At 41.3% G+C, this 15675-nt stretch overlaps 1 protein-coding gene across 2 annotated transcripts in view; it reads right to left on the minus strand.

Annotated features, from left to right (window-relative positions):
- The window catches only part of LOC137621507 (myosin-11-like), a 177538-nt gene that overhangs the window by 139738 nt on the left and 22125 nt on the right, over window positions 1-15675 (minus strand). For both annotated transcript variants that reach the window (XM_068351860.1, XM_068351859.1), the window contains one exon: window positions 10339-11984. In XM_068351860.1, the coding sequence (XP_068207961.1) occupies window positions 10339-11984 (1646 nt within the window). The remainder of the gene's footprint in view (window positions 1-10338; window positions 11985-15675) is intronic.

Genomic DNA, 15675 nt, shown 5'->3' on the forward strand with positions numbered 1-15675 from the left:
ATTCCAAAGAACAAGGCTCCCCACATCCCAGAAAAGGATCCTCAAACTTCCTTGGGAGGTCAAGACTCGGGATCCCGAGCTGATGCTAGAAGGAGTACTGTGATCAGTTCCTCTTATTCTCAATCCTCTCAAAGAAGAGAAGAGCATGAGATGTATCTATCTTTCGGCCCCTCCCTACACTAGCTAGGTACAGTGAGGGAAAACGTTGCCTTCGACCTGGACTTGGACGCTTCTGACAGTGCCCTTCCTCAGCCTGTTGGACCTAAGTCCCCTGACACCAAGGAGGGCGAGTCAAAGTTCACGTTTTAGCGAGTCTTGGCCTGCATGCGTCGACCAAATGGTCTCAGGGTGGTCCCTTGCTCTCCTCCTAAGGGAAGAAAAAAGACCATTGACAGACTGTGTTGTGCACCTAGGGGCAACTTACCGCATCTAGAACTTTTGTGGTTGATTCTTGCCTCAGAAGTCCTAGACAAGGTCAACCCACACATCTGTGCAAGGAAGGACTTTCTAAAGGCAAGAAAATCCTCCAAGTTGATTCCTCTGCCCCTTTTTTGTCAGAAGTGTTTCCTTACCCAGGAGGCTTCCCCCTCGCCCTTACCGCTCTACCCCGCAGTTTCTTTTTTTGCAAACTATCTAGTAGCACAACATGAGAACTATACAGCAAATAAGGTCATGAACATGGAAAGCAGGGCAATGGCAACTCCTCAGGCCTCTTCATAAATCTAGAACTGGTCCAGTATGGTGGGCTTTTTGGCCTATATTGAGGCCTTGACATATCCTGACAAGAGGGAGACAGTGGAAGGCTCTCAACAATATAGTCTTGACAAAGGCTAAAACGGTCAAATTTTTTATCAACCAGTGGGAAAATTGGATTTTGAAGAGGAGTGACGCCGTGGACTCCAATTTCCACAAGCAGATTAGCCAGCGAGAGATCCTGAATCTCTGAAACGCATCAGTAAAGGGTCCTTCTCTGTTCAGGACAAATTAAGTAAAAAAAGGGGACCTCTCCTCTCTACGTTCCTCCCAGCCTGACCAGGGACTCAACCGAGTTCGGCTGGTACTGCTAGGGTGCCACAGCCCACCCTCCCCCGTTATCTACCACAGATGAAGCTTCATAACGCTGAGCCCCCTACTGCTGCTACCTCCACCGGTCACCTAAGGCACCGGAGGAAGCAGCAGGGCCTACCGGAATTGCGTCACAATCGCTCGCCATTCATTCCTATTTCTAGCACGCTCTCTTGCCTCTCTCACATCTATCCTCCTATCACCCTGAGCTTTCTTCACTCCATCCATTCACCCAAACCTTGGCCTTCCTCTTGTACTTCTCCCATCAACTCTTGCATTCATCACCTTCTTTAGCAGACAGCCATTTTCCATTCTCTCAACATGGCCAAACCACCTCAACACATTCATATCCACTCTAGCTGCTAACTCATTTCTTACAACCGTTCTCACCCTCACTACGTCATCCCTAACCCTATCTACTCGAGATACACCAGCCATACTCCTAAGACACATCATCTCAAACACATTCAATTTCTGTCTCTCCATCACATTCATTCCCCACAACTCCGATCCATACATCACAGTTGGTACAATCACTTTCTCATACAGAACTCTCTTTACATTCATGCCCAACCCTCTATTTTTTACTATGTACTCCCTTAAATGCCCCCAACACTTTGCATCCTTCATTCACTCTCTGATGTACATCTGCTTCCACTTCACCATTTGCTGCAACAACAGACCCGAAGTACTTAAACTGATCCACCTCCTCAAGTAACTCTCCATTCAACATGACATTCAACCTCGCACCACCTTCCCTTCTCGTACATCTCATAACCTTACTCTTACCCACATTAATTCTCAACTTCGTTCTCTCACACACCCTTCCAAATTCTGTCACTAATTGGCCAAGCTTCTCTTCCGCTTCTGCAACCAGTACAGTATCATCCGCAAACAACAACTGATTTACCTTTCATTCATGGTCATTCTCGTCTACCAGTTTTAATCCTCGTCCAAGCACTCGAACATTCACCTCTCTCACCACTCTATCAACATAAAAGTTAAACAATCACGGCGACATTACACATCCCTGTCTCAGGCCCACTCTCACCGGAAACCAATCGCTCACTTCATTTCCTATCCTAACACATGCTTTACTACCTTTCTAGAACCTTTTCACTGCTTGCAACAACCTTCCACCAACTCCATATAAGCTCATCACATTCCACATTGCTTCCCTATCAACTCTATCATACGCTTTCTCCAGATCCATAAACGCAACATACTGTACACCTTAACTCTTGCTAAATGTTTCTTGCATATCGCCTAACTGTAAAGATCTGATTCATACAACCCCTACCTCTTCTAAAACCACCCTGTACTTCTAAGATTGTATTCTCTGTTTTATCCTTAATCCTATTAATCAGTACTCTACCATACACTTTTCCAACTACACTCAACAAACTAATACCCCTTGAATTACAACACTCATGCACATCTCCCTTACCATTATATAGTGGTACAATACTGTACATGCACAAACCCAATCTACTGGTACCATTGACAACACAAAACACATATTAAACAATCTCACCAACCATTCAAGTACAGTCACACCCCCTTCCTTAAACATCTCAGCTCTCACACCATCCATACCAGATGCTTTTCCTATTCTCGTTTCATTTAGAGCTCTCCTCACTTCCTCTCTTGTAATCTCTCTCTCATTCTTATCTCCCATCACCGGCACCTCAACACCTGCAACAGAAATTATATCTGCCTCCCTATTATACTCAACATTCAGTAAACTTTCAAAATATTCCGCCCACCTTTTCTTGCCTCCTCTCCTTTTAACAACTTTCCATTTCCATCTTTCACTGTCTCTTCAATTCTTGAACCAGCCTTCCTTACTCTCTTCACTTCTTTCCAAAACTTCTTATTCTCTTCATATGAATGACCCAATCCCTGACCCCACCTCCGGTCAGCTGCCCTCTTTGCCTCACTTACCTTGCGCTTTACTTCCACATTTTTCTCTCTATATCTTTCATACTTCTCTACACTATTACTCTGCAGCCATTCTTCAAAAGCCCTCTTTTTCTCTTCCACTCTTACCTTCACTCCTTCATTCCATCATTCACTGCCCTTCCTCATGCTGCCTCCAGTAAACTTCTTGCCACACACATCACTTGCAATCCCATCAAAATTTTCTTTTACTAACTTCAACTCCTCTAAATTACCAGTTTCTCTTACTTTCACTTCGTCATATGCCATTTTCAACTTTTCTTGATATTTACTTTTTATCCCCCAGTTTTATTAGCTCTTCAACCCTCACTATCTCCCTTTTACATCCACCTACTCTATTCCCCCACTCTTTTGCTACAACTAATTTTCCTTCCACCAAAAAATCATCAGACATACCGTTAGCCACACCCCTAAAGACGTGCACGTCTTTCAATCTTCCAAACATTCTTTTAGTTATCAACACATAATCCATTAACGCCCTTTCTACCACTCTTCCATTTGCCACTCTTACCCATGTATACTTGTTTTTATCTTTCTTTTTGAAAAAGCTAGAACTTATCACCATCTCTTGCTCAACAGTCTATCACCACTCTCATTTTCACCTGGTATGCCATACTTCCCAATGACACCTTCTACCTCTCCAGCACCCACTCTAGCATTTAAGTCACCCATGACAACTACATAATTCCTTCTACCCAATCCTTCTACACACCTAGTTCATTCATTCCAGAACTCATTCCACTCTTCTTCACTTTTCTCACAACCTGGCCCATACGCACTGACAAAAGCCCAACATTCCCTACCCAATCTAACCCTTACCCATATTAACCTAGATGAAATCTCCTTCCATTCCACTACTTTACCTGTTATCCATTCACTCAGCAATAAAGCCACACCTTCTCTTGCTCTTCCCTTTTCAATCCTAGACACTCTACCAGACATTTCACTAAACATCACTTCACCTTTCCCTTTTATCTTTGTCTCACACAAAGCCAATATATCCATCCTTCTATTCCTAAACATACTTCCAATCTCACATCTTTTACTCTCTATCGTACTACATCCACGCACATTCAAACATCCCAAAACTAGAGTGTGGGGGGCAGTCACTCTCCCCCAGCTCTACCTCTTTGATATCTCACAGGATTATAATACAGGAGGGGGTTCCCAGCCCCTCATCCCTTCCCTTTTAGTCGCCTCTTACGACACACAGGGATACGTTGGCGCTCTTTTAAGTGTTTTTATGGCCCCTGCGGCCACAGGGGGCATAATGTATGTGTGTGTATATATATATATTATATATATATATATATATATATATATATATATATATATATATATATATATATATATATATATATATATATATATATACATACATACATACATACATATATATATATATATATATATATATATATATATATATATATATATATATATATATAAATATATATATATATATAAATATATATATATATATATATATATATATACATAAATATATATATATATATATATATATATATATATATATATATATATATATATATACATACATCATACATACATATACCAAGGCACTTCCCCCAATTTTGGGGGGTAGCCGACACCAACAATGAAACAAAACAAAAAGGGGACCTCTACTCTCTACGTTCTTTCAGCCTAACCAGGGACTCAACCGAGTTCAGCTGGTACTGCTAGGGTGCCACAGCCCAACCTCCCACATTATCCACCACAGATGAAGCTTCATAATGCTGAGTCCCCTACTGCTGGTACCTCCGCGGTCATCTAAGGCACCGGAGGAAGCAGCAGGGCCTACTGGAACTGCGTCACAATCGCTCGCCATTCATTCCTATTTCTAGCACGCTCTCTTGCCTCTCTCACATCTATCCTCCTATCACCCAAAGCTTTCTTCACACCATCCATCCACCCAAACCTTGGCCTTCCTCTTGTACTTCTCCCATCAACTCTTGCATTCATCACCTTCTTTAGCGGACAACCATTTTCTATTCTCTCAACATGGCCAAACCACCTCAACACATTCATATCCACTCTAGCCGCTAACTCATTTCTTACACCCGTTCTCTCCCTCACCACTTCGTTCCTAACCCTATCTACTCGAGATACACCAGCCATACTCCTTAGACACTTCATCTCAAACACATTCAGTTTCTCTCTCTCCATCACTTTCATTCCCCACAACTCCGATCCATACATCACAGTTGGTACAATCACTTTCTCATATAGAACTCTCTTTACATTCATGCCCAACCTTCTATTTTTTACTACTCCCTTAACTGCCCCTAACACTTTGCAACCTTCATTCACTCTCTGACGTACATCTGCTTCCACTCCACCATTTGCTGCAACAATAGACCCAAAGTACTTAAACTGATCCACCTCCTCAAGTAACTCTCCATTCAACATGACATTCAACCTTGCACCACCTTCCCTTCTCGTACATCTCATAACCTTACTCTTACCCACATTAACTCTCAACTTCCTTCTCTCACACACCCTTCCAAATTCTGTCACTAGTCGGTCAAGCTTCTCTTCTGTGTCTGCTACCAGTACAGTATCATCCGCAAACAACAACTGATTTACCTCCCATTCATGGTCATTCTCTCCTACCAGTTTTAATCCTCGTCCAAGCACTCGAACATTCACCTCTCTCACCACTCCATCAACATACAAGTTAAACAACCACGGCGACATCACACATCCCTGTCTCAGCCCCACTCTCACCGGAAACCAATCACTCACTTCATTTCCTATTCTAACACATGCTTTACTACCTTTGTAGAAACTTTTCACTGCTTGCAACAACCTTCCACCAACTCCATATAACCTCATCACATTCCACATTGCTTCCCTATCAACTCTATCATATCCTTTCTCCAGATCCATAAACGCAACATACACCTCCTTACCTTTTGCTAAATATTTCTCGCATATCTGCCTAACTGTAAAAATCTGATTCATACAACCCCTACCTCTTCTAAAACCACCCTGTACTTCCAAGATTGCATTCTCTGTTTTATCCTTAATCCTATTAATCAACACTCTACCATACACTTTTCCAACTACACTCAACAAACTAATACCTCTTGAATTACAACACTCATGCACATCTCCCTTACCCTTATATAGTGGTACAATATATGCACAAACCCAATCTACTGGTACCATTGACAACACAAAACACATATTAAACAATCTCACCAACCATTCAAGTACAGTCACACCCCCTTCCTTCAACATCTCAGCTTTCACACCATCCATACCAGATGCTTTTCCTACTCTCGTTTCATCTAGTGCTCTCCTCACTTCCTCTATTGTAATCTCTCTCTCATTCTCATCTCCCATCACTGGCACCTCAACACCTGGAACAGCAATTATATCTGCCTCCCTATTATCCTCAACATTCAGCAAACTTTCAAAATATTCCGCCCACCTTTTCCTTGCCTCCTCTCCTTTTAACAACCTTCCATTTCCATCTTTCACTGTCTCTTCAATTCTTGCGCCAGCCTTCCTTACTCTCTTCACTTCTTTCCAAAACTTCTTCTTATTCTCTTCATATGACTGACCCAGTCCCTGACCCCACCTCAGGTCTGCTGCCCTCTTTGCCTCACGTACCTTGCGCTTTACTTCCACCTTTTTCTCTCGATATTTTTCATACTTTTCTATACTATTACTCTGCAGCCATTCTTCAAAAGCCCTCTTTTTCTCTTCCACTTTTACCTTCACTCCTTCATTCCACCATTCACTGCCCTTCCTCATGCTGCCTCCAACAACCTTCTTCCCACATACATCACTTGCAATCCCAACAAAATTTTCTTTTACTAACTTCCCCTCCTCCTCTAAATTACCAGTTTCTCTTACTCTTACCTCGTCATATGCCATTTTCAACCTTTCCTGATATTTACTTTTTACCCCCAGTTTTATCAGCTCTTCAACCCTCACTACCTCCCTTTTACATCCACCTACTCTATTCCCCCACTCTTTTGCTACAACTAATTTTCCTTCCACCAAAAAAGGATCAGACATACCGTTAGCCATACCCCTAAACACGTGCAGGTCTTTCAATCTTCCAAACATTCTTTTAGTTATCAACACATAATCCATTATATATATATATATATATATATATATATATATATATATATATATATATATATATATATATATACATATAAATATATATATAAATATATATATATATATATGTATATATATATATATATATATATATATATATATATATATATGTATATATATATAATATATATATATATATATATATATATATATATATATATATATATATATATATATATATATTATTTTTATATACAGTATACTTGTATTTAATCATCAATAGATATATTTTTTTTTTAAATTCCCTTCTGTAATCTTGTTAATACATTGTGTAATTGTAACCATAATTATAAAATAACTATTAATCATAATCGAATGATTGCATTGCAACAGTAATCGCCCCGTTTGTGGCATCGGGTACTGAACGTGTTCCTAATGTAAGTTTACATCAAAATTTAGCCTGGCAGACTGCTGCTAAGGATCCGCGGGGGTATCCAGACATCTGTTGCGCAGTATCTCATGAATTGCCTTTCACTGACAGATGCTAGATAACCTCCATGCTTGAAGTTGAAGGATCCTACTGCATCGTGAAAGATCCTAGCATGTGGCTGGCATAGTAGGTCAGGGAGAGTGGGCAATTCTCTCAAGTTTTCTTAGGAGGAAGACCAGCAGGTACAAGTACAAATCCCTCTCCAACCACTACAGTGATATGAGAGTCATCAGTAGGTTTGGCATTGCTTAAACTCAATTTAGGATTCTTTTTAACAGGCAGAACGACGTTAGAGTATATACAGTATGCCGAGGTTGTCCCGTGTATGCTGGAATGCATCCTCAAACGCTGGTTTCTGGTTTGGCACTGGAGAGCAATAAGTCGGGAGCTTATGGTTCCAGGAGGTTGCGAACAGACCCACTGTCTGAAAACCCAACAAAGTCGGGATCTCCATTTGCATAAAGACCATTCTGAGCCACTATCTGTGTCTTCCTTCTCAGTTGACTGCTACTACATTACTTTTGCCCGGGATGAAATGAGCCAACATGGGAATCAAGTTGAGCTCTGCCCATTCGAGTGTCCTTACTGCTAGCTGGCACAGTTGCAGAAACATAGTACCTCCTTGCTTGCTTATGTGGTGGTGTTGACGCTCATCAACACCAACCAGCGCCCTGTCCAATTACGGCAAAACTCCTAGCTTACTAGGCAGCTCTCATTACAAGAATTTTTATGTGTTCCTGGCAATCTTGAACCATCCAGGAACCTGATACCATGTGCTGACCCAGGAGAGCTCTCCACCATTCTCTAGATGCGAAGAGGTATCGAGAGTGGGGCTCCCTTTCAAGAGGTTCATCTCTTCCAACCACCATCGAAGTTCTGTTTTGGACTCCCCTATCTGTACTGGATAGAGTGAAACATCCAAATGCTCCAACTAGGAACCTTTAGTCCCCACTGGAGGGATCAAAGACGAGATCTGCCTCGGGGGACTAACCATTCTACGATGTAAGTAACCTCTGAGCTTTTGCCAATGGTGTGCTGTAACAAGGGACTGACACAGGAAGGAGAACACTACCTCAAACATACAAGAAATCCTTTCCTAGGACGGGCATACTTTCCCTATTATTATTATTATTATTATTATTATTATTATTATTATTATTATTATTATTATTATTATTATTATTACTTGCTAAGCTACAACCCTAGTTGGAAAACCATGATGCTATAAACCCAGGGGTCCCAACAAGGAAAATAGCCCAGTGAGGAAAAGAAACAAGAGCTACTACCTTCAGGAAATGACTGCTCCTGCTCCTGCAGGAGGGGGGGGGGGATCCTCCATGGGAAAATCTGCTTCGAAGTCCTAAGGGCTCCCTCCCAAGCTGAAATAAAGACTCTTCTCGGGAGAAAGACCACATCCAAGATGACGCCAAGGGCACTGAAGACTTCATCCCCAAAGACGACAACATAGTACTGTAGTAGGTTGGCCAGGGCACCAGCCGCCCATTGAGATACTACCCCTAGAGAGTTATGGGGTCCTCTGACTGGACAGACAGTACTACATTGGATCCTTCTCTCTGGTTACAGTTCCCTTTCCCTTTGCCTACTCATACAGCGGTTAGTCTGGCCTATTCTTTACAGATTCTCCTCTGTCCTCATACACCTGACAACACTGAGATTACCAAACAATTCTTCTTCACCCAAGGGGTTAACTACTGCACTGTAATTTGTCAGTGGCTACTTTCCTCTCGGTAAGGGTAGAAGAGACTCTTTAGCTATGGTAAGCAGCTCTTCTAGAAGAAGGACACTCCAAAATTAAACCATTGTTCTCTTAGTCTTGGGTAGTGCCATAGCCTCTATACCATGGTCTTCCACTGTCTTGGGTTAGAGTTCTCTTGCTTGAGGGTACACTCGGGCACACTATTCTATCTAATTTCTCTTCCTCTTGTTTTGTAAAATTATCTAAAGTCTATACAGTATGTGAAATATTTATTCTATTGATGTTACTGTTCTTAAAATATTTTATTTTTCCTTGTTTCCTTTCCTCACTGGGCTATTTTCCATGTTGGGGCCCCTGGGCTTATAGCATCCTGCTTTTCCAATTAGGGTTGTAGCTTAGCAATTAATAATAATAATATAAGCAATGAAGTCCAGTCCCCCGAATGCCAAGCAGGGATAAAACTAAAGGGCTATGAACACACTTTCAAGAAGCCCTTTGATGCAGTCAAATTACAAGCCATAAACATGCTGGAAAAGAAAGAAAACAAAAGATTCTCACTGACGGCTGAAATCTAAGTGAGTTGTCAGTGAGCCAGTGGAAGGGGGGTAGTTGTCTCCCCACTACCCCCATAGGTAACTACCTCTCGGTTGTTTGCACCTCGTTATAATTCTAACTGCCGTGTTCCAACTCCGCTGTTATTTATTCTCCTATAGTAAAGGATAATGGTTTGTATTCGTGTAGGAACAAAATAAATTTTATTACTAAACTTCCATTTTCCTATAGATACCCTTTCCATCAACTTCTGGAACATCAACAATGCATTTACCATTAAGTATTTCCCACCCGGACTGAAATATCTTGAACAGCATATCAGTTTTACTGATGTAGAAATGTATTATAGCACCCCAAAAATATTTACATATGAATCTTTTATCTAACTATATTTCAATTCTAAACCAAAATAAGCAATGTTATACAGTAATGCATATCTGTAATACATTCTTACCTTTCAATAAAGCTTGTGGAAAAGTGGGCTTCCTGGACAGTTTCAAGATTGGAATCTGTTTGGCCATTGGTATTAATTCCCTTATCTTGGAAAGTTGGTGATGGTGACCCTTGGAAATGGAAATCACTATGAGTTACACTTGTTTCTGTCCCTTCTTTTATTTTATTTTCTTCATCTTCAATCATCTGCAAAGCTTCTAATAAATCCTTTGAGGGATGAGATTTTGTACTTTGCTTTTCATAAGGGAAAAGACTTTTCATTGCAAACCCTGCAGCCAAACCTAATCGGTAGGTGGGAAGATCCGTTGTGCATGAAAAATCTATTCCACTATATGGTACTTTTGAAGGAAATTTGTCATTACCATCCAATTCCTTATACTCTGATTCAGTTTCTTGTTTATTTCTACTTAAAGATGATTTAGTACTATTATTCTCTGAAACAACCAAACTTTCACAAATCCCTGTACTTTTATCTGGTTTATCATCCATATCATGTGAATCTAAGATATCCTCAATATCCCTTGGAGAAGATTTACTACTTTGACTTGACTCTTCAATAATGTCCTCAAGAACACACTCAGGTGCATCCGATTTAGGTGAACTGCCCACTTCGGTTAAGTCTTCACCGGTTAAACATTCTTCAACAGAGGCTGATGTATCACACCTTACTTCCACAGAGCAAATTCCACTGTCCAATTTCTCTACATCCTCCACTGCCACTGCTGTGTTCCTAAGTGTAAGAGAACTATTTACAGCATCGTTACAGCCAGTCTGAACACCACTATCATGAAGCAAAACAGTTTTAACATGGTCACACTTTACATTAGTCTCATTACCAGCCTTTTCTTCTCTACTTGATAACTTCAAAAGTAATTCATGATTCTGCTTAAGAAGTTGTTTCCATTCTGAGTCCCAATGGTTTCCTTCTGATTCCTCTCTTGTATCTTTCACTTGTTCTTGAGGTGAATGGTAACTGGTAGCCATTAACTGAATTTTTCTACCAAGACTTATTACTGTGCACTCAGAGCCATCATTAGAAGTAGTATCAACATCTCTTTTAACTAAATGGGTAACAACATTGCCTTGGTGCTGGTGAGAATAAGCACTATCACTGTAAACATTAAAACTTAATTCACCAGACTTTTTTATAAAATGTGGTCGAATATTAAAGGAATTTTCGCTCAATGGCTCGGAGAAATTATCTATGGTCTTAATCTTTTTCTCTGTAAAATAACTGTTGGAGTATTTTTGCTGCCTACTAGAATCCTCCTCTGAATTCTCCACTTCTCCTTCCACCTTGCCTTCTGATAATGATGTTACTGGATGCACCATTGTATTAATTCCATGATCTGGTCTTGCACTTGTGTTTTGTACACTATATGATACTTTTCCGGGGAATATGTTACCAAATTTGTCTTCCACCAAACCACTTATCTTATCATGCTTTGTGTAAGTCGAACCCAGATCGGTAGAAAAGTTCTCATTGCATCTATTATCTAAAGATGAGGAACTTTCATAGTCCAGACGATCACGTAATCCAGAGGTAAGTGTGTAAGTCTTTCCAAAGTCCAGCATACTTGAGCGATCCGAATCACTTCCCACATCAAGTTTTCCCACAGCTTTCTGTGCATTATAATCTGAAAAGAACTATGAGAAAAAGTGGTGATAATTTATTTAAAAAGGTTTTCAAAATGTCTAAAATTAACTAGCAGAAACAGTATAAGGATTATGTTTGGTATTAGTAGTTGAAGCAACCTAATGAAGGGATAATATATGTAATAATGACTAAAAATAATGAAAAAATTTGGCTAAGAATATTCTTAGGGTGAACTGGAAGTGTGATAAACAATATACATGTACAGTACTTAAAAAAAGACATATTCGGAATTACAGTAATTCATATTTTTCCTAACGATAAAAACCTGGAGCTATTTATAGGGACATTACTTTCAGTGAAGCTGAAAGAAGAGCCATTAGACTTTTAGCGAGAGATGACCACCCAACCTGCCAGTTAGTAGGGGGGGTAGCCGGCTACCCCGCTCACTCAGACACCTGGGCTGAGCACCCACTTTGCTTGAAGGCAAGACTTCCAGTGGGACAGGTGCTGGCGAGCCAATCTGTATAAATAGCTCCATGTTTGTATCGTTAGGAAAAATACAAATTACTTACAAATTTGTCCTTTGTTCCATCACTATTGATATGGATGACTTAACCCTTAGGAGGGTGGAATTACATACCACCTGACTTTTGGCATCGACCTGGGGTTTTCTGCATACGCATTTAGCACATAACTGGTAAGAACAATTGCACCTCACTAAAATATCATGCTATGCATGCCTAGCATCCTACGCAAGCTGTGTGCTTGTGATACTGGCAATGTGACTGGTCTAGGTAAGAGCTCTCCAAGTCATAGGAATCTTTGAGAGTACCATAGACATTACCCAATCCCCCCTCGCAAGAGGTATTGAGGATGCAACAAGTATTATTTCTATACTAGGTTACACAAGGGAAATGGTTTTACCTGCAGATAGGTGAGGCCAGCTTTGGTGAGGACCATGGTGCTCATTCCCCAAGAGAAGGGAAGTTGAAGGAAAAAAAAGGACCAGTCATTCTTAGTCCTTCACCCCAGACATATCCCAGGTAACCATAGCCCTCAACCCTCAGCTATTTGTCCATCAAGGAGCTTGAGGTATTTAAACCATTTGTTGTGCAGCCACCACAGGAGCAATGGAAAAAGTCTCCATGCACCTGTGGATTACATCTTGCAGGTAATGGGCAGTGAGGGTTGTCTGACAATTCTACACGCCCGTTTGCAGCACCTGCATCACAGAGTAGTTCTATTTGAACACCAGGGACATTGTAATGCCCTTGACATCATGAGCTCTGGGTCGTGGTGGTGGTGGAGTGCCGGGATTCATTGCCTGGTCAATGACCTTGCGAATCCAAGCAGAAAAAGTGTTTTTTGTGATCCTCCTCTTGACCTTACCAGTGCTGATGAAGAGCGCTGACAAACGGGGGCGAGCTGCTAATGATCTTTTGAGGTACCGTAATACCTCAAACTCCTTACTGAAAATAGTAACTGTTAATCTGGGACATCGGTTACTGTTCGAAGACTCCCAATCCGGAAGGGCCCGAATTTAGGATACGCTACTCCTGGAATTTGGGTCTTAGCAATAAACTCAGGGACAAAGTTAAGAATTACCTTCCCCCATCCCCATAAATGGGCAATGTCATAGGAAAGACAATGAAGTTCACTAACTCTTTTGGCAGAAGCCAAGGTGAGTAGGAACACCGTATTCAAAGTGAGGTGGCAATCTGTTGCCTGGTGTAATGGTTCGTAGAGAGCACCCTGCAGAGACTGAATGCCGCAAACCACATTCCATGGAGGAGGTCTAACTTCTGACATGGGGCAGGTAAGCTCATAGCTTCATATGAGGAGAGAAAGTTTCAACAAAGAGGAAATATGAAACTCCATTCAGCAGCAAGGTTCCTCCACTTAGGAAACCTGGTCTGTCGGGGTCAGATGAGATCTACGTTGGTTTCTAGAAGATCTCTGGATCTAAGTCTCTATGGGGACCTCTTTCACGGACGAGAGAGAGGCAACTGCCAGCAGGAAAGACTCGCCTCAGACTTTGCTCCCATCCCAACAAAAGAGTCCGCTCAGCAAGGGGAGAAGCGCTGTCTTCGACGTCAGCAGGCAAAGGCAAAGGGGAAGACCCTTCTGCGGATAAGGCACCAGAAACTCTGGGGTCGCCATGGACAGCACTCATCGGCGACATATCTACCTCCGAGAAAGCTGGTGTCTTCTTCCTCTCAGCACCCTGGTGGAAAAGCTACAAACAACGCCTGCTTAGACAGGGGACCAGCCATTTCCTGAGATGGCCAGACCAGTAAAATGTCAAACGCCTCCTTAGACAGAGGACCAGCCATTCCCAGCGATGGCCAAACCAGTAAAATGTCAAAGTGCAGGTGCTGCCAGAGGGGAAGGGCAGAATTGCTTCTCCAGGGAAAATAGTTGTGTCCCTCAAAACCCAATGTTGACCTGGCGTCAACCAGTCTATGCTTCAGCTTAATCATTCCTCGGGAGAGACCGATTGAGCAGGAGCTTCAGGAAGAGATTGGGGGTCAATGAAGAAGTCAGAGGCTTCTTCAACTTCAAGGAAGACCCCGAAGGTGAAGAATCTCTCTTAGACTTCTTCTTGCACCTACGCCCAAACCTCTCCCACTAGAAGGCAGACCACTCCCGACAATCAGGGCTGGTGTTGTCTGGATCACAACGCCGGCCTCGACAGGACGGACACAGTTGGTGAGGTCCCGTCTCTACAGAGGACATAAAAGTACCGCAGGTGCGGCCCTCAGGCCCAGGTTAGGTGCACATGGGGCCGGTCAGGAAGAACCACAAGCAGTCTGAAAATAAAATAGATAATTAAAGTTATCAGTAAATGGCAAGTCAAAAGAGGCAAGGGAGGAAGAGAGCGGCAACATCCGTTCTCCACCGAGCCAAAAGCTGCTCAGCCTAGGTGTCTAGGAGGGTTGGGTGGTTATCCGTTACTAAAAGTCTTACTATTCGTATTTCAGCTTCGCCGAAAGTAATATCCCTATAATTAGTGAGGGTTTGTATAGTGACAGAACAACTTTAGTTTCAAAGATGTTAACTCCTTATTTACTCTGAAACTTCAATGAGGTTTTAAACATAAAAAAGTAGTGTAACTACTGTAAAAGTAAAAGGATTTATATATTTTAATGAACATATTTCCTCTGCATAAAAATATTTGGATGGCTGAGGTAAACATTTTCCAGTTATATAAAATGAAGTAAATATTGTTATTAATAATATTATTATTATTATTATTATTATTAATATTATTATTATTATTATTATTATTATTATCATGATTTGCTAAGCTACAACCCTAGTTGAAAAAGCAGGATACTACAAGCCCAGGTGCTCCAACAGGGAAAATAGCCCAGTGAGGAAAGGAAACGAAAAAAATAAAAGATTTTAAGAAGAGCAACAACATTAGAATAAATATCTCCTATATAAACTATAAAAACTTTAACAAAACAAGAGGAAGAGAATTAAGATAGAATAGTGTGCCCTAGTGCACCCTCAAGCAAGAGAACTCTAACCCAGGACAACAGAAGGCCATGGTACAGAGGCTATAGCACTACCCAAGATTAAAGAACAATGGTTTGATTTTGGAATGTCCTTCTTCTAGAAGAGCTGCTTACCATAGCTAAAGAGTCTCTTCTACCCTTACAAGGAGGAAAGTAGCCACTGAACAATTACAGTGCAGTAAGAATTGTTTGGTAATCTCAGTGTTGTCAGGTATATGAG

Source organism: Palaemon carinicauda, chromosome 28 (assembly GCF_036898095.1).
Source record: "Palaemon carinicauda isolate YSFRI2023 chromosome 28, ASM3689809v2, whole genome shotgun sequence".
In the NCBI taxonomy this organism is placed as follows: domain Eukaryota; kingdom Metazoa; phylum Arthropoda; class Malacostraca; order Decapoda; family Palaemonidae; genus Palaemon; species Palaemon carinicauda.